The 27,343-nt window shown below is 39.9% G+C and overlaps 1 protein-coding gene across 1 annotated transcript in view; it reads left to right on the plus strand.

The window, feature by feature from the left end:
• The window catches only part of KIAA1549L (KIAA1549 like), a 74,334-nt gene extending 49,870 nt beyond the window's left edge, over positions 1-24,464 (plus strand). The window contains exons 16-21 of the mRNA XM_059826009.1: positions 432-561; positions 7,429-7,776; positions 14,301-14,398; positions 15,611-15,756; positions 20,102-20,253; positions 24,183-24,464. Of these exons, the coding sequence (XP_059681992.1) occupies positions 432-561; positions 7,429-7,776; positions 14,301-14,398; positions 15,611-15,756; positions 20,102-20,253; positions 24,183-24,464 (1,156 nt within the window). The remainder of the gene's footprint in view (positions 1-431; positions 562-7,428; positions 7,777-14,300; positions 14,399-15,610; positions 15,757-20,101; positions 20,254-24,182) is intronic.
• The last annotated feature ends 2,879 nt before the right edge of the window (positions 24,465-27,343 follow it).

Raw genomic sequence — 27,343 nt, forward strand, 5'->3', positions numbered from 1 at the left:
GGTGGAGTGTTATTCCACTTCTTTCTCGTTGCTCAGGATCTGCAACCAAAATCTCTGCTCCCCACCTGAGTGTGTGGGAGGTCCCATTATTTTTTGATAATAGCACCTATTTATTTTTTATGAATTTGAATCTTAGCAGCTGAGGTTAAAAGGGTTCTGGTATCTTCTTGGGACATATTTCATCTGATAAGCTCCCACATATGATGTCCAGGTCTTTTATGTAGCTTTATTTTCTTTAACAGTAAACAAATTAATGATCTCTTAGTGACGTTACTGATTTCTAGCACTTCCATATACATAGAAAGAAATATCCTGTAATAAAGTGGCGTTTTTATGAACCTCATCATTTTAGAATACAGCTAAGTATTGAAAACTGCTGCCTGTAATTTTTTTCTTTTTGTTTTACTGTTTTCTTCTTTCATGTTTTCTAGGCAACCAATGAAGAACTCAGTATACAGAAGCAGGCAGTCTTTGAACAGTCCTAGCCCAGGAGAAACTGAGATGGATCTTCTTGTGACTCGAGAAAGACCTAGACGTGGAATCCGTAACAGTGGATATGATGTAAGTTTATCAGACATATGCAGGGAAATTTGCTCAGCAAAATCTTATCTTACTCCCCAAAACAGGAAACTGTTGATAAGCTACAAGCCAGAGTGCCATTAGGTATTTAAAATTACAGTATGTTATGTGCACTCAGCATCCTGAAAAAGGCTCAGGACAGTCAGAGCACAGACTCTTTCATGTACTTTATGGCTGTACGTAATTTGAAATGCAAACAAACTATTTGCCCTGAAACTCATTATTTGCCAAAGTACTAAATTTTGAATTTAGATGCTGCTTTTAAGTATGCAGCCACCTAGCTGATACTGAGCTTATTTTCAGTGCAATTAAAATCCTCTGTTCTGTACCCCTGATGCTGCTCTCTTGAATCAGAAGAATGGACAATGAACTTCTGGGCATTTCACTTAAGTCCAGATGTCAGTGTTTTGTGGAAATCCCCTAGCTACAGGCATTGTCCTCTTACTACATCAGAACTGGGAGAGTTTTGAATAGGTAAATGTCAAAACCAGCCAGAGGAGATGCTGATTTATGGTCTAAGGAACTCACACAGCCAACATAAGTCTAGGTTAGTTGCCTTGTGCAGTCTGAACATACAGTGGGTGCAAGTTGACACTGTGTGCACCAGAATGAGGATGAAAATAGTCCCCACACTGGGGCAACATAGAATTTTTCAATCCTTCGCCACGTGTACAAAATGCTGTAGCTCAGCCATCCCTGATGATCAGTCCCTGGAAAAGGTCTAAACCATTCTGGAAAATAAGGAAGTTCATCTGGTGGTTGTTCGTCTTCTAAACTCTGTAGATGACAAGCATTTCGTGTGGGGCTTAATTGTCAACTCCCTCAGCTGCCAGCGATGTGTTTTTGGCAAGGTGAAGGAATGTGCCAGGGTCAGGGGCTGTGTTCAGGGAAGTTTAAATCTTTTTCAGAGTTCTGTGGGGCATGCTGTAGGTGTCAGATTTCTAAAATGATTTCCTGCATTTGGACGCTTCCCATCAGATTGCACGAGTCGTGTTGTGCCCTGTAAATGGGATGACTGGTTCACTCCTTTCTGAGGCATTACAATACATCACTATAGCCTGGAAAAAGAACAGGTATATCCTGTTAAAATAGGTATTACATTTTGCGAAAAGATATACTTTTTTTTTTTTACTCCACTTAAATGTTTCCTTTATTATTGGAGCTTTCTTAGATAACAAAGCCATTGTCAAGCCAGGCTTCCCTCAGTATCCTGAAAAACATATGTTTCAAGAAAGCAAGAGGTTTTTTTTTAATCTGCTAATAAAAGGTATTTTTTTCATAGGTGATATCTTCCAGAAATGAATGTTGAAAACATTATGGGAGCAGGCATGGCCTCCTGCTATTAGTTCAAAATTAGTATGCCATAAGTAGTTAGCAGAAGATTTGTAAAATATATTTCAATATATTGTGTATACTAGATATAAAATACATTTTAAAGAAAATTTGTTAAAAACCCTGAAAGTAGATTAATGAGCTCATGCAGATTCTGAAATGTCCTAAAGGTAATGATTAATCATAGAATCGTTTAGGTTGGAAAAGACCTTTAAGATCATCAAGTCCAACCGTAAACCTAACACTGCCAAGTCCACCACTAAACCATGTCCCTAAGCGCCTCATCCACATGTCTTTTAAATACCTCAGGGGGTGGTGACTCAACCACCTCCCTGGGCAGCCTGTTCCATTGTCTGACAACCCTTTCAGTGAAGAAGTTGTTCCCAATATCCAATCTAAACCTCCCCTGGTGCAACTTGAGGCCGTTTCCTCTTGTCCTATCACTTGTCACTTGGGAGAAGAGACCAGCACCCGCCTCTCTGCAGCCTCCTTTCAGGTAGTTGTAGAGAACAATATGGTCTCGCCTCAGCCTCCTCTTCTCCAGACTGAACAAACCCAGTTCCCTCAGCCGCTCCTCATAAGACTTGTGCTCCAGACCCCTCACCAGCCTTGTTGCCCTTCTCTGGACACACTCCAGCCCCTCAGTGTCCTTCTTGGAGTGAGGGGCCCAAAACTGAACACAGGATTCGAGGTGTGGCCTCACCAGTGCCGAGTACAAGGGGACAATCATGTCCCTAGTCCTGCTGGCTACATTGGTTCTGAAGCTGTTGGCCTTCTTGGCCACCTGGGCACACTGCTGGCTCATATTCAGATGGCTGTCGACCAACACCCCCAGGTCCTTTTCTGCGGGGGAGCCCTCCAGCCACTCTTCCCCAAGCCTGTAGCGTTGCATGGGGTTGTTGTGACCCAAGTGCAGGACCCGACACTTGGCCTTGTTGAACCTCATACAGTTGCCCTCAGCCCATCAATCCAGCCTGTCCTGATCCCTCTGCAGAGGCTTCCGACCCTCGAGCAGATCAACGCTCCCACCCAACTTGGTGTCATCTGCAAACTTACTCAGGGTGCACTCAATCCCCTCGTACTGAGCGCTTGGGAAGACCACTTATGACCGGTCGCCAACAGGATTTAACTCCATTCACCACCACTCTTTGGGCCTGGCCATCCAGCCAGTTTTTTACCAAGCGAAGAGTGCACCAGTCCAAGCCAAGAGCATTCAGTTTCTCCAGGAGAATGCTGTGGGAAACGGTGTCAAAGGCTTTAGTAAAGTCTAAGTAGACAACATCCACAGCCTTTCCTTCATCCACTAAGCGGGTCACTTTGTCATAAAAGGAGATCAGTTAGTCAGGCAGGACCTGCCTTTCATAAACCCATGCTGACTGGGCCTGATCGCCTGGTTGTCCCATACATGTCGCGTGGTGGCACTCCAGATGATCTGCTCCATAATCTTCCCCGGCACCAAGGTCAGGCTGACAGGCCTGTAGTTCCCTGGATCCTGCTTCTGGTCCTTCTTGAAGGTGGGTGTCACGTTTGCTAACCTCCAGTCAGCTGGGACCTCCAGCGGACTCAGATCTGTGCACATCATGCACAAGTTTGCTTTCGCCTTTCTTTTCAGGTTGTGGTTGGGTGAGCTGTCCGTGGCACAGTCTTTTTTTACTGATAAGTTACATAAAATTCCTTTTGCCTGATGCGCTGCAGATTCACTGCAGTGCACCTCTTCTAACTCTGAATGTATTCCCCATCTGAAAGCAGAAAAATGCCACGGGAAAATGGGACAGGATATTGAAATTTAGTTCCCAAGCCTCAGCTTGCAGCGTGGGTTGGTTTCCCTCACTCCTGTTTGAGGTTCCTCAGAGCTGTACCGAGCGTCTGACAGGCTTGGTCTCCCAGGATACCCACGGGCGGGCACTTACATCTATATTTATGCATGGAATTCATATGGATCTCACCAGTAGTGCAACTAAACACCTCTGTAAATCTGTCTGCAAAAATGGGTGAAAAAGGGCTCTGAAAAAGGGTTGGTTTGTATGCTGAATCTTGTCCTTTCTTTTTTATCTAGTAACATCTTGTATCATTTTTTGACATCTGCTTTGTCATTCTAAAGGTTCCAGCTTTCTTGGACTCCTGCTAACCTCTTCCTCCCAGATTATTTAGCAACAAGTCTCACCAATGAATGGTGAAATTTTTCTTTCATAAGCAGTTCCAAATGATCAAATTAATGAGGCAAATAGCCCATATTATCTTCAAGTCATGAGATTTTTTTACAGGTTAACGAGTTGCTTTCTATTTTGTTTCGAGCTGTTACCGGTATGCCCAGGTTATTTGTTGAGGTTTATCTTCCCAACCACGCTAAATGCTTTGCGCTCTTTTTTTTTTTTTTTTTTAAGAAAAGAGACAAAGATTCCCCATATTCTTGAAGAAAACTCCTTAAGAACCGCTAGAGCGATATGCACAACCAAAAGCTGAGAGTTTATGATCTGCCTGAATTTGCCTTGTCCTTTAAATAGGAGAGGGAAGTAAGAGCTCAGAAATCTGCCATTCCATACTACTGTTTTTTTATATGGTTCCCCTTTCTAATATTTCAATTATGTTTTTCTAAAAATATTTCATTCCCTATAATGATATTTTTGTGATATTTCTCTGAATCATGGTTCTGTTTCTCAGAGCTAAAAACTGGTCAGGATATGAGGTCAATAGTTACACACCTGTCTATATAGAATATGTAGCTTTTTGTATTATTTTTGAGCGTACATTCTACTGTTTGATGTTCTGAGTATATTATTTGCCTTTATAGCATCTTTTATAAATGGATCATTATTCAACAGTACCTATCTTTCAATTTTAAATAATCCCAACACGGTTTAGTATCATCAACTAGCACGTAGGTTAAGGAGACTTTATTAACATGTATTTCCAACGCATTAACAGACAACTGTGAGTACAGCAAATGCTATAATGAAAGAGTCTAGAACCTCTAGACTGCTAATGAGCTTTATACTAGGGCAGAAAATATTTAGGCTGTTTTTGATGTAAAAGAAAGAAAGTGACATTATTATACATATCTAAGAGATCAATATACAAAAGAATTTACTGGTATAATTTTATTGATATATTTAAATTAATGCAACTCCTCAAAAAGCTTATGGATTAATGTTCACATGAAGAATTTTACTGATAGAGTTGCAGCAGCAGAGTTATGCCAGAAGTGTATAAAATCTGTCTCTTAGTACAGGACTTTCTTTTCCTTCTTCATGTAATTCCAGTTCCTTGTATTATACAGTAATGGTGTATCAACAATATCTGGATTTTTATAATGGTAACTTTAACTTATAATGGCATCTGTTTGTGATACTTATGTATTTCAATTGATAGGAAAGCAAATGACATACATCAGAAAGTGATAGGATGAATTCAAATAAATTTTAAAACTTGAGGAAAAGTAATGGTCACCACTCTCCTCCAAAATCTTCATGCCGACTTTTATATTGATAAATCGAAACTGACTTAACGTTGACTGGTAATATGCATCCTTTATTCATATGATATATGTTAGACATTCTGTAGAGGTCTAAAGACTTCCCCAAGGGGGTTGTAGCAGAGAACTGATTTATTTCAGCATTGGGTACTAATAGATCTCTTGTGGGATTCCACTCACTGACATTTTTACAGTCATGAGGAAATAGTAGAGCCATGGTTATAAATCACCCAGTTGGGACAGTAAGATTTCAGAGGCTCTCTGGTTGCACTTATACATACAAACTATTATTGCATTTTATAGTCAGGCTTCTAAAATTTACCTGATTTTTCTTTATCCTACCCTGTAACAACACAGAATCAAAATGCAGGAAGAAAATGAAGGGAAGCTATTTAGTTGAAGATTTCCTATACAGTTTTTCAGTTTATAACTTTGTGCCGTTACGTTGTTCCTCCCCCAATCCGATGTGTGTACCACTTAGGAAGCCTAAACCTGGGTTTGTGGTTTTGAATTTGGATAATATATACCGTATAAATACAAATGTATAAATTATGGTTAAATTCTAATATTCAAATGATTAATTATTGTTTTCATTTTCCTTTTTTATTGCTGTATTGTCATAAAATACAAAATAAAACTTTATTTATAACAGCTAAGAGAGAAAACAAATTAGGATCTTCTATTTAAATTTATTGTCAGTTTTTTAAGCTAACCATGTAACTCTTCTCTGAATGGCTGATAACAGAAGAGGAAAGTCAGTTTGATATTTGACTCTACAGATAAAGAAATATGTACTATGGTTGTCCTATAATATATGTGACCATACATAGCTTGCAAAAGGTTGAGGGCACAGTTGCTTATCTGGCCAGGTATATAGAAAGCTATTGCACTATTACATGGAAAAAAAAAGTATGCCACAGCAGGAGCTACAGAGCACTCTAGTAAATTATTAGGGCAGTGCTGGAATTTTTAATAAGAACATCCTGTTGTATTCTTTTATTTGTGGCTATTTTAAATGCTAACATAATTCCAACCACATGCTATATGTAGAAGGAGGTACATATCCTATTCCCTATACATAACATTCCAGTTATCCTAGCATCTTGAATTTATTTTACTGATAATTAAAGAATTAGAAATGGGTTGCTTTTTCAGATTGCCTGTTTAACATGTATTTTTTAGAACTCTAGCCTGTAAAACTAATCTTACAGAAGATAGACGAAGTTAGGCATTTCACTGTCAAGTTCTTATAAGATGATGTTTTTGTCTGTCTTGAAGTTACAAGCAAAAATATCGGGGTGTGTGTGATTTCTGTTCATACTTATCCGTACAGAAGGAATTACCCTAGCAGTAACCCTTCAAGTTAAGCTGCACAAGTACCATCTGCTCATTAGAATACATGCTTCATTCACTGTTCCCACGTTAGTTTTAGATGAATTTCTGTGTAACTACTGTTCAGTGGCTCGGTAAGATGGCCGAGCTGGGTTGGGATATTTTCTGCAAGGGACAGGACCTCGTTTGTGGCGTCGTTGTTAGTGGTCCTCACTGGGTTAGAAAGTTCAGGAAAACTCCTAAACTTTAATTCTTCTGAAATCTTAACATGTGAGAATGGACAAAAGAATTTCAGTTCCTTTAGCTGTAACAAGTGGTCCCTTGTAAGGGGTCCTTCATAGTGATGGTACTATTTAGGGAGCCATACTCCTCCTGGCACAGTTGTATCCTGTTGATACTAACAACTAAGAAAAGAATTTAAACATTAATTCTAATTGTTTTTAAGTAAATCATTGACACTTAAAATCTGCTCCAGAGTGTCCCTGCTAGTTTTTGCAGCCAACAGTGGAGAATACAAATGGGTCTTTGAGTCCCTGGCTATTATACTCGCTTGCATCATATCACTCCTTTCTAATATTTGTCATGTGTGTATATTGTCACAATTCCTGACTTTGTGTATGTTACATCTGTGTTTGAGAATGTTGTGTGTGAAGCACCACAAAGACTGTCTTGTAAAGCTTTTTACATATACGTGCTTTTATTCCATCCAACAGACTGAGCCTGAAATTATAGAAGAAACAAATGTTGACCGTGTCAACGAGCCTCGGAGTTACACCAGGTCCCGTCAGGCCAAAGGCCACTCGGAGACCTCAACTTTAAGTTCTCAGCCCTCCATTGATGAGGTTCGACAGCAGATGCATATGCTCTTGGAAGAGGCTTTCAGCCTGGCCTCTGCGGGCCACGGAGGACAGAGCAGGCAGGAGGCGTACAGCTCAGCACCGCACTTGCCCTACTCGGAGGTTGTGACCAGTGCTCCTGGTACCATGACCCGACCTAGAGGGGGGGTACAGTGGGTACCCACATACAGACCAGAAATGTATCAGTACAGTTTACCACGACCAGTAAGTGAAACTTCTCTTTAGTAATATCATAAAGATATTTCTACTCTGAGACACGTTTTTTAAAGATGGAGCCCCATTTACAGGCTTACCACCAGATGTAAAGCCATGCTTACAGTAAAGAAGTACGGCTAGTGGGGTGTATGTATGTATGCTTACCCATACCCATCTCTTGCATGAAGACTCTTAGTATCCATTTTAGCAGCAAAGTTGTCTTGTCTAAATTGTGCTTTAAAGAATGGGCTGCACTAAGCTCCAGGCTGTTCAACAGACCAAAAACTCGTTTGCATGTCTCCTCCTATTCACTGAAGGCACATTAGGAAGCACTCTGGTTTTGTAGAACAGCTGTGTAGGCAGCTGGGTATGAAACATTCAACACTTCTCCATGAGGTCCAGCACTGAAGAGCATCATTGCAAGAGACGGAACCACGTGTAATAATCAGAGTGACCTGAAATGTGGGCTGTTATTGACAATCTTGCAGTTATAACTATTGACTTGGGACTCCAGAAATAGTTTAATTCCAGAGGTTTCTTGGTTGACCTTATGTAAGTGGCTCTTTATCCCTCATTTTCTAGCCTCAAATCGTGGCTAACATGTCCTTACCTCACGAAAGTCATAAATACATTAAGAACTGAAATCTATGGATGGAAATTGTTAATGAAATTTTGTAGGTATCTAGACAGCAGTTCGCAGTAGCACTGTGCACACCACTGGCATGTTAAATCACCCCTGAATTCCCACACATGGTATTGTGAAACTCAACAAAATATTTTCCTTCTCATATGTCAAGTACAAATCTAAACAACAGATGATTGCTTTCAGATGAGAAATAGCCCATCTATCAATGAGTGTGAAAAGTTGTTCATTTTAAGGCTTTTTTTTGGTCAGAAACAAATATTTTTTTGAAAGAATGCATTTCAAATGGAGTCCCTTACTCTGGCTGGAATAAGAGAATAATGCAGAAAAATGTCCTCAGTTCAAAATAACTATTACTATGACTTCCTTCCATGATAATAAAAAAAATAAATTAGGAGATGCTGCTTCTCAACTATTCTGAACATATTTGAAAGCCAATGGCACTGCCTGCAAAGGTTCACGCTGGTGCTGTTTAGATCATGCTAAAGGTTATTTCTGGCACTTTGAAATTGGTCTGATGAACTTAATACAGCATATAATCGTATTTTCTGGTTGGAATTCGATTACAAGCTTAAAAGACATCTAATGGGTAGTCAAATTATCTTGACACTTCAGAGAGTCTTTCTAAAATGAAATTAAAAATATTATATGGTGCCAGATTTTTTAAAAATGTAATAGGCGTACTTTTTTGGTGAATGCTTCACTATTTTCTTTCTAAGACTCATTACTCTTCTAAATCATCTGCATGTTTAGGACCTTTAAGCATTTGCTTTTCTTTCTGGTGTTTTGAAGACAGTGTCTAAAAGTTCCCTGAAGATAATTGATCACCACAGGTTAGGATAGGCACAGGCTACTGGACTTTGGATAAGGGCTGTTAATTCATAGTTTTTTCAGTATTAGTTTCACAGATATGAGCTGTACTTTAACTAAGCCGTTTCCTGGTTTGTTCTCAAATGGGGATGGAGGATTGGACTTGAAAATATCCAGCTGAGACATGTGTGGGAGGTGACCTGTGGGTAGGAAAAACATGGAATAATGGCTGCTCTCAGCACCTTGGCAGCGGTTTGCCTGCCCAGGATACCTCCGTTCAGCAGCTCTGGGGGAGATGCTGCAAAGGGGAGGACGGGGAGTCGTTGGCTGACAGGTAGAGAAGGTGTCCAGAGTGAGTGAGCTGAGGGGTGAGTGAGCGGGCTCCGGCAGCTTTTGAGGGTGAGAGGTATCTGAGCACTGGGATGTTTGTTATGTGCGGGAGGACGCAAACCAGCAACTACTTATTTTTGCTCTTTCTTAAAATTCAGTTCTTAGTGGCAACTAAAAGTCAACATTAACAATGCTATTATAATTCAAAATCCGGATTGAAAAACATTTTGCCTGCTTAGATAGAACAAATGCAGACATTGCCTTTACCATTGGGTCTCTATATACAATGCAAATATAAAGATCTCCAGCCCATCAATCTCTTCTGAGATTTGGCTCTTCACAGTCCAGTTACACTAGACCTTCAACTTTTTACAAGATCCCACAAACTTTCCAATAACTTCAGTGCAACTTTAGGTTTTATTATCGCAAAGGCATTTCAGAGGTGAGGCAAGTGCTGCATAAGATTTCTAGCACAGTTGTTCTCTACCTTTATAAAACAGAAATGGTAAGCAGATTGAGGCAAACCAGCAAAAATCTGCATGCAAATCTCCATCTCAGTGTTTCCCTCTGTGCCATATGCTTTCAGGGAACCAGAACCACTCTTCAAGTCTATGTTTCTTCAGGTCTCCTCCAAGTTATGGATCTTTGATTTTTTGCAGTCAACTTCTTGGCTAGTCCCACCATCAAACAGTTTTGTATCTCTCCATAGTGTGCGTGCATCTTTTTTTTTTCCTTTTTCTTTTTCCTTTTGAGACCTTCTGGGTTTTTTAAATATGCTGGCATTAATACATAGATTCTCCCTAGCTCTTGTGAGGGAATGCCTGTCTGTCAAACTGCTCATGGGTGACCTGTGATAACAGGATTCCTTCACCTGGGGCTCGTGCCTTCTCCTGACAGAGAGGCAAACAGAGTAAAATGCAAACTCGTAGTGTTGTTCTGGAGTCTCCAAAAATGGGATGAGCAACACTTGGCTGGGTCCTTGTCATCCAGCTGGTATGCTACGACTGGAGGATGGAGTTACAGCCTTGTGTGTAACACAAGCCTGACCGCCAGCGTTGTGCCTCGGCAGATCACGTTACTGCTTGGGAAATTCACGCAGCTGAGTCGAGCAGAGACCTATGGCCAAAGAAGAAAAACTTCTTTATTACAAGGCTGGACCAGTTCCCTTCTGTCCTCTTTAGTGGAGAGAGTAACAGAGTTTTTTAGAGTGAGAGTAACAGAGCTCTGGGTCCCAAGATGAGACCTAGCACTGTACAGCAGGCACTGATGGACAGACTTGCAGGCTGAGTAACTGGTAATGTATACAAGTCCTCAGAGCTTCTCTTCATTTAACAGAGGTAAAGTGAGAGTATTTTACCAAAGTTCAGCCACTTTCAATAACAGTTACTAAACTAACTAAAACAGGACAGCTAGCAAAACAAACCCAAATCCAGCTGGAATCAATGTTTGCAGTATTCCTGGATTGCAATTTAATAATTAAATTAGTTAAATCATTCAATAAGTGAACAAAGACACTGCCCTTTTAATTCCTATAGTGAGATGCAAGGAGATGGATATTTCTGTAATTAGAAGGCAATATTGGATAACTTCACCCAAGACAAATACATCTGTAAGTTGGAGGTGGTAAAAATATTTCAATACTGCAACCAGGGAAATGTAGTCTTAAAGCTAACTGCAAAGTTTCTCCTTTAGACTTTAGTTATTGTGTGCTGATTTAACCTTTCTTTCCTGTATCCTGACAGGCAGTACCTTAGACTTCTGTGAGTTGTAGAAGACACTGGTGCAGGTGTCTGCTGGTGGCTGGACTCCACCTTCCAGGGGGTTGTGTTGTATGTCTCCTGGGCCCAAAGGCTGAAGTTTCTCTGCTGAACTCCACTTATTACTTTTTAAAATTCTTCACTGGTTTGCTTTTTAAATTGTCAGTGTTTTGGCCACAACAGACTCCTTCACTGGCATAGGGTCTGCAGTCTGGTACCTGTGCAGTCTGTCCAAAATTTGATTACTTCTCCCAGTGATTGTTATAGCCTTGGTATTACACAAGTCCTCATTTTTCAACAAAAGAGAGTTGGGAATCCATGCAGCATGTTTCTCTTAAGTTGTTTTGGTTTTGGGGGTTTTTTTTGGTGAACACCAAAAGTGATGCAACTTTCTTTTTCAAAGGATCAACTCATTTTGAAGAATAAAATTAGGGAAAATTTCTGTGATATCAGCTGTTGTTTTTTTTCTGATTGGATTTACAACAGTGTATGAATTTCAGTGAAGTGACTTTATATCTACACTGATGCCAGTTAGCCTAGAATCTAAGGGCTCATCTAAATCTTTGACAGGCCTCTTTAGTAAAACTGTGGTTTAGTTTAGCCTCTGAACATTTTTTCCCATTTATGTGTTGCATGTAGGAAAACACTAATGCCTTGACCCATTGCAGAAATTCTAGAAAATTTATTGGAGTTCCATCTCATAATGCTTTTGGTGTCTGTGGAAGCTCAGCACAAAGAGGACTGACTGCTGTCCCCCAGGACAGACTGTTCCTCGGCATGGCATAGCAGATCTCATAACGGGTTTTTAACTTTAACAGGGTTTCCTCTGGCCAGCCATTAGCAAAATATTGCCACTCACTCAGAATTGTTCATCTCCTATGTAAGCAGCAAAATAAGTGCTTTGACTTTCTATTTTACTTTTTTCCCCAAAATTTTCAGTGCAAGTCACAGCACGTTTGTGAACTGTTCTTTGCGATCCCTTAAAGTGCCTCCTTTGATGTCCATATTCCAAAGCACGTCCACTAACACACAAGAGAAAACCCAAAGCTACCTCTGTCTCTCTGTCTACCCTGTTATACTCAGATAGTATCTGGACTCACCGACCACTCTGAAACATTAGCTAATATGCTGTTCCTTTAAAATGCGGGTGAAAAAAACAAAGAATTTCATACTTGGTACAAATGCATGCTGAGAGCAAGATGTGGGATGAAAGGCTTGTGGAGCCAGAAGGAAGAGTGTTCGGTTCAGCCTGTGAGAGCACTGCCAGCTTTTGAGATGCAGAAGAGGCATTGCGGACCATTTCAAGTCCAGCGCTATTAAGAGAGATCTAATTGAGGTTTTCTTTGATGCAAATAGCATTTGTTTTTTCTACACAGTTCTTTCATTAAAAAACAGTATTGCCAAGCCCCTGGCTAGGAAACGTACCGTTGCCTTTTTAAATTTTTTTTTCTACCTAAATATAGAAAAACTTGAAATATTATTGCAGCATGGTGAAAGTAAATATTAAGAGACTTTGTAGGTGGCATGAAAGGAAAAATGATTTTCATAGACATGCCTTTGAGGGACTCTACCCTGCTTTAAAAGGGGTGGCAGTAAGAGGTTGGAGAAAGGTGCTTGGTCTGTATTGCTTTTCACTTAGAGGCACTGACATCAAAAGTCAGTATTTGATGTTACCTTTCCTCTGTGTTAACCCAGTTTTGCAGCTACTGGAGAAAGAAAGTACTGGAACACTGTCTAAATATGTAATTTTTAAAGATGATTACTGAAAGACAGTGGTTTTGGATATTTAGTGTGGGATTTATATTGCCAAATTCAAACCTAAACGTAGGTGTTAAGTCTGAGCTAATCATGTAAATCCTTTAGGCTCTTTCTACAGGCAGGAGATAGAGAGTGACTCATCCCATGGTAATGGTGTTTTTAGCTTTCTCTGCTGTTTGTGGAGGGAATTTATCTGGCTAAACCAGATACCTCTTGTCTAGAGGGCCAAAGTCCCACCATTGGATTTTGGACTCTAGTTTTGTCAAAATGCCTGTGTCTTGAAACTGGACAGCCTCCCCATAGTTTGTTATTTGCTCTGATCTTATCTTTAATCCTGTGCATTGCTCTGAAGCGTCATCAATGAAAGCCTAATTAAAAAAAACAAACACAAACCCCACAATACGTTGAAGAAAAGTGTCAATGAAGTGCTAGGGAGATATCATCTGTCTGTCTTTAAGTATATTTAGCAAAATTATGACCTTTAATCTATAGCAGGACAAAGAATTTAGAAGAGAAATTTTGTCCTACACCTCATTACTTGGGTGCCATGAGTTTCATGCACACAATCACTCGTCCTTCACATGTATTAGTGAGGAAATCCAGAATTACTATCGGCAAGATCTTAATTTTGTGACTTAGTGGGTTGGTTCTGTGTTCCTCTGAATTACTCTGCTTTTGCAGAACTGTTTGAGACCTTCATTATTGCTTTAGAAATTTACAGAGCTTGGGGGTTTTTTGAAGAATTTTCTTTTCATCTCTTCAAGGCTGAAAGGAAGAGGTTGAAATATGCATTGCTCACAGGCAGCTTCGCTTCACTAGATGCTGCTCTGAGGATGCTTTCTGAATCTTTAAAATGTTTTGTTTCTGGAGGAAGTGAAAATACTGAGATCTTTTTCCTGTGGGTCCAAAGCAGCTGTTGAGTCTCACATATTCATAACAGATCTGCTTTGCCAGCAAGGTTACAAATGTCACAGAGACAGTGTTTAATACATTTTATTTTAATTAGACTTCATCTTGGCTCTGAACTCATTTGTTCATGTTTTCTTCCACATCCTAAAACCACCCAAGCACTGTAAATTCTGAAATAAAAGGCAATTACTATTGTCAGCGCAGTAAGTTAACTTCCTTTTGGTCGGCACACGAAGCAGGTATTTAATTTCTGACTTTCTTTTGGGTTTTTAATTTGACTGAGATCTATTGGTGTTTAAGAAAATATTTATTTTTCTCCTTTACAGGCTTACAGATTTTCTCAGCTTCCTGAGATGGTAATGGGTTCTCCTCCTCCTCCTGTCCCTCCCAGAACAGGTCCTGTGGCTGTTGCCTCTCTCAGGAGGTATTTATCTGTTTTATTTTAGGTATGATCTCTAAAAAACACTGTTGTAATAAGAACTGGGGCAAACCCTGAAGGGGCACTTACAAGCCACTTACAAGGCATTTATAAAGACACATTCATGAAATTAGAAACATGTTGGTTTTACTTCATTTCAATATGAAGAGAAAAAGAACAACAATGAAGTTTCTCCCCTATTAGCTAATCAGTTTCAATAAAATTAGGAAATCCAGGCTCCGATTTCTTTTAAAACATGCTTTGCCTCAACTCGCATAATGGTGGACTGTATTGCAGATGTATGGTAGATAATTCACCTTGTCATTCTCCCTGCTTTTCTCTATTGTAAGGACTTGCAACAGGTTATGGATGAATTGTAAGATGTTTCTCAGTACCCCGGGTCCAGGGATTTCTGCCTAGCTTTCCGATATCTCATACCTGCGTTTCTGAAACCAAATACGTGCAAAAACCTGATTGCCTTAGCTCAGTGCATACATGTTGCCTCTTCCTCACAGTGAGGCACTCTAGAAACTGCATTTCAAGGAATTTTTACACTTCTGTGGTGGATGAACTCATTTAGCCTTCAGTGCTGTACTGTCAGGTAGTGCCTGGTGCCAACTGCAATTCGAGGCCCCGCAGACCTGCTGAGAGTTGCTGTGGAGCACCAAGGCCAAAGGAAACTTTTCAGAGTGGCTGCTAATGATATAGTAACTGCGTCCAAATATTCAGGATACAGACACTGTCTGCTGACATATTCTTGTCCGTCCATTACATTTTAGCCCTAAAGCAACTGGGACATGCCATTTCAAAAGATGTAAGTACTTCCCAAGTGCAGTTAATGTTGCTTACCATAGTAGTCTCCTACTATACGATACCCTGTCAATATGGTATTGTCTACAGTCTTGTGTTGATTAACTATGGTAAAGCTCTGGTTTTTGTGTTGCGTGTCAGAGGCATTTGTTTGAAGGACTGAGCAAAGGCTCTACGCAATGCTAATAACCTGCTTTGGCAAAGTAGTGACCAGGCTAAAGAAGTTGTTCTTGGACTTCTCCAGACTTATTGTTCTCTAGATGTTCTCCAAACTTCTGTCATGCCAGAGCAAAACAGCTTGTTCCTAGCTGGCTTGTAGCTGATAGGCAGGTATGTGGCTATGAATCTCATTTGTCAGTCAGAATGACAAAAGTTTCTGTTTTTTTTTCTTTCTTTCTTGATGCACAGGTCTACATCAGATATTGGCAGCAAAGTGAGAATACCTGAGTCCAGTGGGGCAGATCAGGCCCAGCATCATGATCAGGCCTCTTTTGCACCTGGTTCGAGAGCTCCGATGTCTGTTGGTCCACTTGATCAATCAGCTTTTCACTCAGGTGAAAAAATAGTGCAGACCCAACTTGCAGCTTTGAAAGCCTCACAATTTATTTTACATATAGATTAATATATGGGATATAGCAAATACAGGTGATTATTTGGAGAAAGACTGTATTAGGTGGTTTTTTTCTGGTGCAACTGAAGGAGACCTACAAAGGATTGCTCCTTTGTAAATGCAGCATCAGCTGCATTGTAAAACACTACTCATCCTGCAGAAGCACCAGGAAATGGTCATTTCAGAAAGTAAGATCCAGCAGTAATGTGCCAGATGTTCAAGTATGCCATTCTGCTGGCTCACTGATAAGGACTCTGAATTGTTAAAGCCCAGTAAAACAGTTCATCTGTACCACAAAGTCCAGTGGAATTTTTAGGGCTGGTACAGAGGGCATTGGCTGGCAAAAGCAGAAGTTGCAGTATTGGGACTGTGGCGTAACCCACGTATTGTGTTTGCACCATTAACAGAAACAACCATAGTGGGAGAGACGGGTAACGGGGTTCTGAGGGGCATGGAGAAATGAGGTGGATCCTTCCATAATTTTATCAGTCAAGAATATCGGGCCAAGTGCTTGAAAACAGAGTATGTACAATGGAGCTGTAAGTAGTACTGCAGAAGGAGGCTGACGGCATTCAGCTCTCCTTGGTTTGTAAGGAAAGGGAGGAAAAACAAGTGGATATGAAGAATAGCATGTGCGAGACTAAGCTTTTCCAACCTGAGTGTGGGAGGAGTTTTATGACTCCCTATTTCCTCTTGAGAAACTCAAGCCCTAGCCTTGTCACATGAGTGGGCTGCTGAGAGGGGTAAGTTGAAGATACGTGCCCCCATTCCTTCAAAACACAAGGCAGCAGTGCTTTTGCATAGTCAAAGGTAATCCATTAGTTCATCTTTCCTCCTATTTTGGAGAAGGTAGTCCCTGCTCAAGTGCAGAACTTGTTTTGGGTCTAAATGTCCCAGTTTTAAAGGCCTAGTGAGTTCCTGGTCTTTTCAATATGAATTTTGTTTATGAATGAATTGATTTAATCATGAGATTAAGCTGACACACTGTTTTGCTGGTATCTGGATACCATTTATCTGGGAAAATATTTGAAATAGCTTCCTATTGGCAAAATATGTTTTCTTGAAGAGCTATAGAAAAGAGCTTACAAGATTAAAAAAATTTCACATTGTCACTTCAAAGTTTTGAAATTAGTAGGTTTATCAGACATCGCTCAAAATCTGCCAGAAAAATTTTCTTTCTGAGCTTCCTCAGAAGTTATCTGCATTGTATTCAACATCTTCTACTGAGAATAATAATGTGGATATGCAAATCTGTTGTCAATTAATTAGATACAGTAGGTTTGAAAGATCCATTCTACTCTCACTTCTTGTCATACCTTTTGCAAACGGTGCACGTAAGTCTGAAAAGAGCAGATGCTCACCCTTTCATTTTAAAGCATTTCAAGCTATAAAATATGCCACACTACCAAGAGCTCTTTCTTCATGTCCACAGTAATGTGCTCTGTGTGATATACTTTTTTATAATTTCCAGTGATGTGGGGGTTTTATTGCTGTATGTTAAAAACAGGTATGTTGCGTTACCACTGAAGAGCGGCTGTGTTTCAGAAGAGACAAAGTGACCTCTGCGTACGTTGTGGAGCTTGCCAGAATTATTCTGGGGGTAGCTGGAGAAAACGTTCATCTATGATAGATGCTACAAATGGCTATAATACAGGGAAAGACAAGGAGGCTTGTGAGAAACCTGCACAACTGTAATACAAACAAGGACTTCTCAAGTTCTGATAGGAAAATAAATTTTTATTGCCTCAATAGGTGAAGAAACATTGCTGCAGGGGCTGATTTGGCATGAAACTGCCTAATGTTGGCTCATGCAGCCCATCAACATTACCTTTAAGATAATGATGTTGCAGTAAGAATTGGGATAAGGTATTACATCACCTGATTGAGTGTTTATTTTGAATAGTAGCTCATTTTCCTGTGGTTAAATTAAAAGAGCATTTTGGTGTAAAGCCATGTGTCATCTACAGGAGCAGCACTTTCTTCTCTGTGCGCGTCCGAAGAATACTTATTTCCAGCCTTGCTAACACATTTAGAATAGCAACCCTTGCGCTGTCTGTGACCTGGGAAGAACAAAGATTTCTCACACTTCTTCTCTTAGCCCACCTCCTTGCAAACCAAGAGGCTGGAGGAACTGGGAGAGAGGTCCTGTGAGGTACCCTGTGGCACATCGTAGATCCCACTGGTCCATAGCAATTCCACAGTGACTGCTTCTCTGAGGGCCGGGTGACTCCAGCATCCTCCCTGACATAGTGCCTTTTCACCCACAACCCGACGTCAAAATGAAAGCTAGGACTTAGTCCCTAACAGTAGCAAACACTGTGTAACTGTAAAGAGCTTTTAGTCCATATTTTGGATGACACATCCCTCATTTTTCTTCAAATTTTTTTCTGATTTTTTTTTTTTTGAGACAGTGTTGAAACATATGATATATTTCTGTTCTGGAGACAATTGTGCTACAAAATATATTTTTCTCCTCTTTGCACACCCTGATTGCATCTATAGCCCTTCTGGCCTAGGACTGCATGGGAGGTCGTTGAGAACCTATAAATTGCTGCTTTTGTGGTCATTGCTTTGGGGACGGGTGTCACTGTTCAAGTCTTTCTATCTCTATGTATGAGCCCATGCAGCGTTCCCAGTATCTATCAGAGTAGGCAGCATCACCCTCTCGCAGAGTGTTCAGAAGTGAGGATGGGCCAGGTCTGTAAATTAAATTCTGGGGGACAGATCTTTGAAGCAGCCAGTAAGTGATGATGATTTCTATCAATTATTCTCTGTTTAAAGTTTGGGGAAATGCCCATGTCTTGCCATTTTGTCGACACCTCTCTTACACAGTGGTATATCTACTGAGGGCAATTAGTGATGATGGGCAGTTGGAGGGGAGAGGGATTGCCTTTTCTCTGCATTGACTGTAGTACAGAGCCAATGCCCATCTATGCAACATTACTGTACTTCGATTCCTCAGTGAAACGGAGTTGTACCTTATTGTGTTCTTGTGGGGTTTACTGGCTTGTCTGCTTTCACAGAAATTATGTTATTTTTGCTATATTCTGCGAATCTGAAAAGTAAAATACATGTCCACGTATTATAACTGAGTACTCAAAGCATACCATCCACATGCTTTATTTACTACCTGATAAAGATGATAGAGAGCTTTTCCACTCAGGATTCAGGAATGAGGATTTTATGACCATAGTGTAGCAGTGGTACACGGCTGCTATCTGTCTTCAAATGTAAATAGACACTAGAGGAAGGAAGTCTTACTGGACAAGCAAGTTTGTATTTTATTCTAAACTTCACAAATACATGGAGTTATGATGGCTTCTCTCAAGGGAAATAGTGGGAGCACGCGGTAAGATGCTGGTGTTCTAGACAGCCTAGTTATATCCTGTGGATAATGTGAGTAATTGCAGCAAGAACCACATTGTTCCATGCATCTTTCTGAGCCCCAGGAATAAACCCTACCTGAAAGAGCAGATGTAAGCATAACCAGAGATTTGACTGAACCTCATACTAGGGAGGCTGGTTTCTCCCACCCAACTTGGAGTCTGATAGTGGAATTTTAGTAGAAGGCTTCCTGGACATCCCTATGCATACACCTTGATCAAAACATGATAAAACAGATTTGGTGTCAGCAGGTTTCCTTGGAAATACTTAAGTCATAGCTGCATAATTTATTGCAGTCATAGACTGTTCCTGGAAAAGGAATTGAGCAGGTAAAGCCTTTGTATTTTTTATGGAAGCATTGAAGTTTTATGATGGGGTTGTTGAGATTAAAGCCTTTTAAATGTATTGCTCACTCATTTTTGTAGGTTTTGTGCCTAGAGATATTAAAGACAGTTTTACTGTGTAAACTGAATGCTCTATAACCTGCTGCTGAAAAGGTGCACTACTGGATTTCAAATCCATAGTAACAACAGCTAAAAATTGAATACAAGGAAACAAATGTAAGACCAAAAAAAGCCTTTTATTTTCTAATGATTCAAAGTTTAGATGAAGATCAGCTGTTAAAAGGATCAAGTTCTAAGGACTAAGTCCTCATATCTTTATCTGAAGGCTGTGCATGATTATACAGACAACTTCAAATCTTGCCTTCTCCAGTACTTCCCAGCATTATAGAGATGTTCTACTCAGATGGTGGGAGCCTTACATCCAATCGATGGTGATCACATTCTCACCAATAAAAAAAAAAAAGGAAAAAAAGGCTGAGGCCAGTTACTTCATAAGCATTATCGTCTAATTTATAACTGAAAATGTCAGCTATTAATTAAACCTACTCTCTTTCTTAATAGGAAATACTGTACCAGCAGTGTTTGCCATACCAGCAGCGAACCGACCTGGCTTCACAGGCTATTTTATCCCAACACCACCCACCGCATACAGGAACCAAGCCTGGATGCCCTATGCTGGAGAGAATGAATTACCAGGGCAGTGGGCAGACTCAGTAAGTATCCTTGATTTTCTAACTACATAGATTGTCTGTGATTTGCAGAGGAGGGGTTTTAAGCAATGCTAAGTGATCAGCAAAGAATCTGAGCAAGATAATTCTTCCTTGAATGGTAATAAACTCTAGTAGTGAAAAGTTATGAGAGGAGGCATAGATACTTTAGCTGTCCATCGCATGAACTCTAAGGTCTTTTAGAGAGTTAAATCATTCACTAGGTTAGGGGTTGGCACCCATTCAAAGTTGGTGGGTTAGGTACCTTTTTTTTTCCCAAGACAGAGGTTAAATATTTGGGTAGGCGTGTGGCAGAAGTAGGTGATGCTGCCTCTCAAGGTGGCCTTGTGCTGTTTGGAAGCTGGGTAGCATCCCTCCCCCCTGGAGGCTCCTCTCAAGACAGCCTGGCTCCTGAATCCAAACTCCCGTCTCTGCCGCAGCCCTGCTGTGAAGTGTTTCAAGTCCTCCTGCAGGCTGCAGTGACAGATCATAAATTAAATAATTAATTGCACAATTCTAGTCTGGGGTAGATGTAATTTTTAGCCCAAAGTATACCTACATTTCAAAGAAATAAAATTGAGAGACCCTAAAATGAATTGCAGTAGTTCATCATATTTGAAACAATTTCTAAAATTTAGGGCTTTTTTTTCCACTAGGAAAAAAAAAAAAATCAGTTCTGCTGCTTGAGCTCACATCTGGTATTCATGCAGAACCAATTCAGCTAAACAAACTGGGAGATGGGTTCTATTTCCTTGTGCATATCATCAACAGAATATTTTAGTGAATTGCAGTTGGAGTGTAATAGTTGGTTTTGAGCAGCTAAGCAAGAGACAACACAGTCATATAAATGTTCCTGGGGGCGGCTTTTTGTTGCCAAATCTTTATTACTGCTCCTGATGCCTGCGAGGAAAGGAATTCAGTTTGACTCTCAGATGCAAGTCGGAATTTGTAGGCTGACCTGTCAAGAAAAAAGAAGTATGTTCATCTGTAAGCTGAGCACATCTGCTGATGTGCCCCGACACCTGGAGGCTTTTGATGCTGTTGTACAGATTCCCTTCCCAGAGCTGTCCTTTAAAGCATAGAAACCTTTTTTCTTTTCATTGTTTTATTTATTTGTTTGTTAGGGGGTTTTTTGGTTGTTTTTAACCCTACTGACATTTTAAATCCAGGAGGCTCGTTGTGTCTAAGCAATCATTTTAAACTTTTTCTTTAAGAAGAAGAAGAAAAAAAAAAAACAAAACAAAACAGGAAAAGTATTTGCCTTGTTTTCCACTCTTTTTCCCTTTTGTATCCCTACTCCTTGGCTGCAGTCCCATGGAAAAGGACGCAGATATCACTTGTCAAAAGGGGACACTGAAAACAAATTGGACAAAACTGGAACGCAAGTCTCCAGCCCCCCATTCCTTTCTCTGGAAGGAGAAGAGTGTAACCCGGTTGTGGGTTTCCCTGTCTTCAGGGAAAGAGGTGGGAAGAGCAGTCAGTGCCAGTGGACTGTACGCAGAGGAATGGAGAGGGATACGAGACACCGTCTGAAAAATAACTGTGGCACTATAGAATTCGAAGGAAACAAATATTCCTTTTAACTTCACTTACCCATTACAGAGCTTTAACAACAACTTGTTACTCAGACTTTCAGCCCTCCTGTGACTTTGCAGGAGAAGAGGAAAAAATGTAAAACCAAAACACTTCAGTTTCTACAATGAATTTGCACCTCCCAATGATTGCAAATGTGTCAAGAATTTATCTTTATTTGAAAATCATTACTAGAGGAACTAGCAATAGTGTTAGCAACACAATACGGTCAGAAAGCCTGAATAAAACTGCAAAAAATAAAGATCTAAAGTAATACTCAAGAGTTTGAGTTTCTGGATGCTTTCTGGTTTCTGAGCCTCTAGGTTATATATAGCTCGATCATGCTTCCGAGGTTTTCTTGACAATTAGTAAGAACAGAGGCTGAATATCTATAAGGTGAAAATTTACTTCTCATGCATTTCCACTAGCTGGACTGTAAACAAGGGGACATAGGAAACAGGAGATTTGACAGCAAAGAATTACCTTATAAGCTCAATTTACTGTAATGTACTATTTTCTCAGTTAAAAGGTAAGTATTAAAGCGCTAAGTTTTGTGGGAGAAGGGAACTGTATCCGACAAAGCATTTACCTTCCAATTGCTAGATGCTGCTTAGTTAAAGTAGTAACCTGGTGGCCTCCAGTGGCGTGTTCACATGTTGCACTACTAAAATGTTTGTCTTTTGAATAATCTATTGTAAACTAAACAGAGATGACTGCATTTAATGATCACTTTCATATCATGCCTGCTTCCTATGTTTGCCTCGTCACACCATACTGAATGTGTTTGACATTCTCTTCATTGCTTGATAGATATCCAAGATTGTATAGAGCATGGGTAAATCCTAGTGGTCAGGTTTTCATAGGTTCTTAGATGCCTGAAGTGGCAAAATTTTCAAAGGCACCCAAGGGATTGTTAAACTCTCACAGGGCCAGAGCCAAAATGGGATTTAAGCAAACGTCCAAAGCTGTCATTCTGAAGTCCATGCTGAGGTCCCACATTCCCCAGAAGGTATATAAAATTGGCAGATGTTTCACATCTTGACATTTCAATCTGCTTGCAGACACCTAAAATTCTGAAATTCTGCTTCTGGCATACCCACCAAAGCCTCAGCCCTGGTGGGTGAAGCAGCTTACACCTCAGCCTGACTGAAATTCAAAAATTAGCTGAGATATCTGCCTGGCTGCCTGTATTATGTGCTTATATAAGACCTTAAAGTATTTGGCAAGTCAAAACCATGTGTTTTTCCCATTTAAAGCAAAAGGAATTACAAAGTTAACTTTTTAGTGATTAAACGTTGTGGAAACTTATTGGTTAACTTATAAGTGTAGTATTCTGAGCATAGTGTAGATAAGTGCAGTTTTCTGAGTCACTCAGTTCATAAAAAAGCATCACTGAACTTTACTTACTTGTCATTGGCATGGACTAGAATGATCAGCTGGTAAGCTTTTTCTCAAGAAGAAATTAGCTTGTCCTAGTAATAGGCTCTGGGTTGCCTTCTGTAACAACATAAAGCCTTCTTCAAAATGAAGGGCTGTAGATTCCTGTTTTATAGGCTTTTGTAAAACGTTAATAAATACTATTTTTATTTGATGCATTAAAAACTTCTGAGGACCATACAGACTGGTATTGTGGTTCATGAATTTGTGAAGAAAATTTAGTATCTCACAGTGACTAAAGGGCCTACATGATTATTTTAGTTTTAGCCAGTGTGAAGTAGGACTGAAATCAGTGAAGTTACAACAGAGTAAAACTGTGACCCCCCCCCATGTAATTCTGTTAAATGTGGCCAGAAATCCTGATACTTCTAAGAAGTCAAACCTTCTTTTCAGTGTTGAGTTTCCAGGTTGGCATACCTGAGCTTATTCCCGTTGTCTGGATCTACTGAGTTTTTGTTAGGAACAGTAAGTCCAGAGACTTGCCTGACTTGGATTAGACAGTGGCTGCAAATCAGCAAACTCTGCTTTTCTGTTCTAGGCTTTTTGGTGTCCTGAAACGTAGTGGTGCTGTCTGTTTAAAACTAAAATGTTTAGGAGGAATGGTAAGCAGAGAACACCCTTTGAGAAAAGCCTTCTCCCTTTGCCTTTTTGTAGTGATGATAAATTAGGACATGCGATGTTTCTCCTGCTAGGTGTTTTTGCTGCCACAGTCTGGGGAGTAGCCGGTACACCGACATATGTGTATAAATGGCACATGCCAAAATAGACATTTCTAAATGGACGCTTAGGCGTATGAGGTTTACATTCTCTTCATATGGTCCTATCTGTTACATCTTATTCTGCCTTGGGGAGGTTTGTGTTACCTGGCAGGTGGCATTGCGGATCAACTGTTCTGTATAATTTTGTGTCATTACAATGCTCTACAGGTTCCACTACCTGGATACATCGAGGCTTATCCGAGGCCCCGCTACCAACATAATTCTCCTTCGCGACTTCCTCGCCAATACAGCCAACAAGCGAGCATGCATCCCAGCCTGGAACAAGCTCCTTTGCCGTCCACCGCAGCTTCTCAGCAGAGCCTGACAGAAAATGACCCGTCTGATGCTCCTCTCACCAACATTTCTACAGCTGCCCTTGTAAAGGCAATAAGAGAAGAAGTTGCTAAACTGGCAAAGAAGCAAACAGATATGTTTGAGTTCCAGGTCTAATATCTTTTGTGCACAGTACTTGTATCATGCAACCTGGGGTAGCCAAGAAAGTGACTCCTTTAATTTTCAGTTACAAACTTGCTGTAAATTGTGCCAAAGTGATGGCATTTTTCTCTGTCTGAAAAGCCAACACTATGAAATGACTTAAAGTAGAGCAACAGGACTCTGAAGATACGTAATTCTGCTTGCCAGCTAAGGAAATGCTGCCAGGTAACTGTTTAATACGCATAAGACTGATCATATGCAACTGTTTGTCACTTAGCTCTCGTATTATGACCCATCATCACTAGAGATGCTGCTGAACACGTCTGCACCACATGATGTTTCATTTGCAGGCCCAAAGGTAGAGCTGCTGAAAATATCTTCTGCATGTCAAAACTTTGATTAAAGAAGAAAATACAGTAGAACGCGGTTAGCTAAAGGCCATGGTAGGTGTGGCAGTGGCCACGTTAATTGTTTGCTGCGGGACATTGTGTAAGGGATGCTGATTTCAGCAATGCAGAGTCATTCAGCCTTTTCATTCTAGAGACTGTATTCAAACCAAAAGAATTTGAGATGAGTAAGTAATACAAATAAATGTCCTGTAAATAGCCCCAATTCTCCTCATCCTATTAACAGTACAAAGAAGTGAAAGAAGAGAAGACTGTGAAGAAGGTTAATGTTATTTTGATAATCGGTGGCTACCTTGTCCCTGAATGCCACTGATGAGTTATGGAGAAGATTATTTTTCAGCGTGAGAGAATACGATGCACGAAGAGCCAACAAAGGATATTGGTGCTAGAAGCTTCCAGGAGAAATGAAAAAAGGTTGTTCGCATTTGCTCTATATTCAGGCTTTTCACTCTGAATGCATGTGAAGCTGGTAAACCTGAGACCTTTGAGCAAGTCTTTCCAACCTGGAATAATGAATACACCTGCTAGGACAAGAAAACCTCTGTTTAACACAGTGCTTTTTTCTCTTTCTTAAACAATGATATCTACTAAAGTGATGCCAGAAAGTGCTACCTGAAGCTGCAGTTGATTTTGATTACACTGGAATAATGAATGCACACCTAGGAAGTTCTGAATGTAGAGGACCTGATTATTATATTAACATGTAAATAAGTAAACGATTACATGGATTAACAAAAATACTAATGTTCTGTGAAAAAGAGAGCATTTCCAGAAATTATGCTGACTTTATATTGTGCAAGATAGAGGTCACTAATTGTTAAACTGCATTGTTGTACGAATCCAATCCCAAAAGAAAATCAAACCAATTGAATGGGACAATAGTTCATCTTTTGCAGTTGTACAAAACAATTGGAGATCATGAACAATTGTTTTCAGTTCCTTCGGCAATTAGCTTCAGGAACTGAAGTTGTTGCAAAATACGTTGTGTTGGGCATGTTTGATGTCAACTGGAGTTAAAGGTAATGATGTCCTTCATTTCAGTAAGTTATTTAGTTATCCTCAATTGCTTATGCTATTTTGTCTGATCATTTCATTTCCCTGAGTTTCTTTGGTCTTTACTGAGGTGAGAAAGGGAACTTGGTTTAGCTTTTTGGCCATCAGTAAAATGAGAGGAGAAGGAGAGAGGAGACTAGAATAGGGGATAGAAGAAGAAATTGATGAAGCACAAACTTTTAAAGCAGAGCTATTTTTTTCCCCAAATAATTATATTATAAACCCTGACTGAGATTGTGATACACAGGTATCCTAGGATATACAGCTATCTTCTGCTCCAATACCTTAAAATGTTGCAGAAGCTTTTGGAATGCTAGCTAATGTTTCAACAATTGTGAAATTTCATTTTTATTATTTAGAAATCAGATATAAATAAAATGTATTTTTGTAGTTGCTATGTATATATGTGCTGCATATTTATATGTGACTAGTCTGCTATAGTCAGAAAATTTCCATAAACCAAGTGCAAAAAAAAGAAAAAAACCCAAACCCCTAGCAATTCTAATGATCAATATGAACATGCTATGTCTGGAGTACACAAATATACATTTGAGTGACTTGGATACTAAACAACCAAAGAAACTCAATCTTTCATATAAATATAAGTCTAGTAAAGACAGACTGCCGTCTCAGTTACCTGTGAGCTAACTAATACTGAGCTTATCAGTGTAATACAATACATCCAAATGTGCTTTTGTGTTGAATGAATAGCTACCTAAGAGTATTACACTTTAAAAGAACAACTTAAAAATACCGCGCCAAACTCGGTGTGCCATAAAAAGATTAGTTCTGGTTGGCTTCAGTGGGAACTTCACTTGCTGAGAGAAAGGCTGAGTTTCTCTATTAGGATTCGTCTATATGTGCAAGTTTCACTAGAATCCCTTGAACGCTATTCCGCTTATTTTTCAGTCTTTTAAATCACTGTAACATAAGTGCAGACATAAGTGAAGAGCAGTTTACTTTTATTTAGCCTAAGCTGGTTTATAACTGACTGAAGCTAACTTGGTAAGTGAAATCTACACTAAATTGTGCCAGCCACCTTTTGCATCAGCTTTATTACCTCAGTTTTTGAATGATTCCTCTGTTTAGCCCAGTGAAATTTTGCAAGCAGATAGGCCCTTCTATGCAACAGGAGTGAAATGGGCTGTAAAGTAAATTTCTGTGTCTTAGAGTCCAGTTTTGCAGAGTTATCCTAAAGCTGCAAGTATGGAAGCAGCAGCAATCACATGGATGGGAGTGCTGAAACAATACAGCTGGGAAGGGTAATGTTACGACGTATTCCCAAAAGAGTCACAGGAGGTAGGATGTACCAGATTTAAACAGCATCTCTGGGACACTTAGTTCTGCACCAATTCTTAAATTTAAGTGATTTAGTAGTTCTATTGAAAAATGTGTGAACATAAAGCCAAGCCATATCTTGCCATACTGGAAATT

The sequence above is a fragment of the Gavia stellata genome, chromosome 17 (genome assembly GCF_030936135.1).
Source record: "Gavia stellata isolate bGavSte3 chromosome 17, bGavSte3.hap2, whole genome shotgun sequence".
Taxonomy (NCBI): Eukaryota; Metazoa; Chordata; class Aves; order Gaviiformes; family Gaviidae; genus Gavia; species Gavia stellata.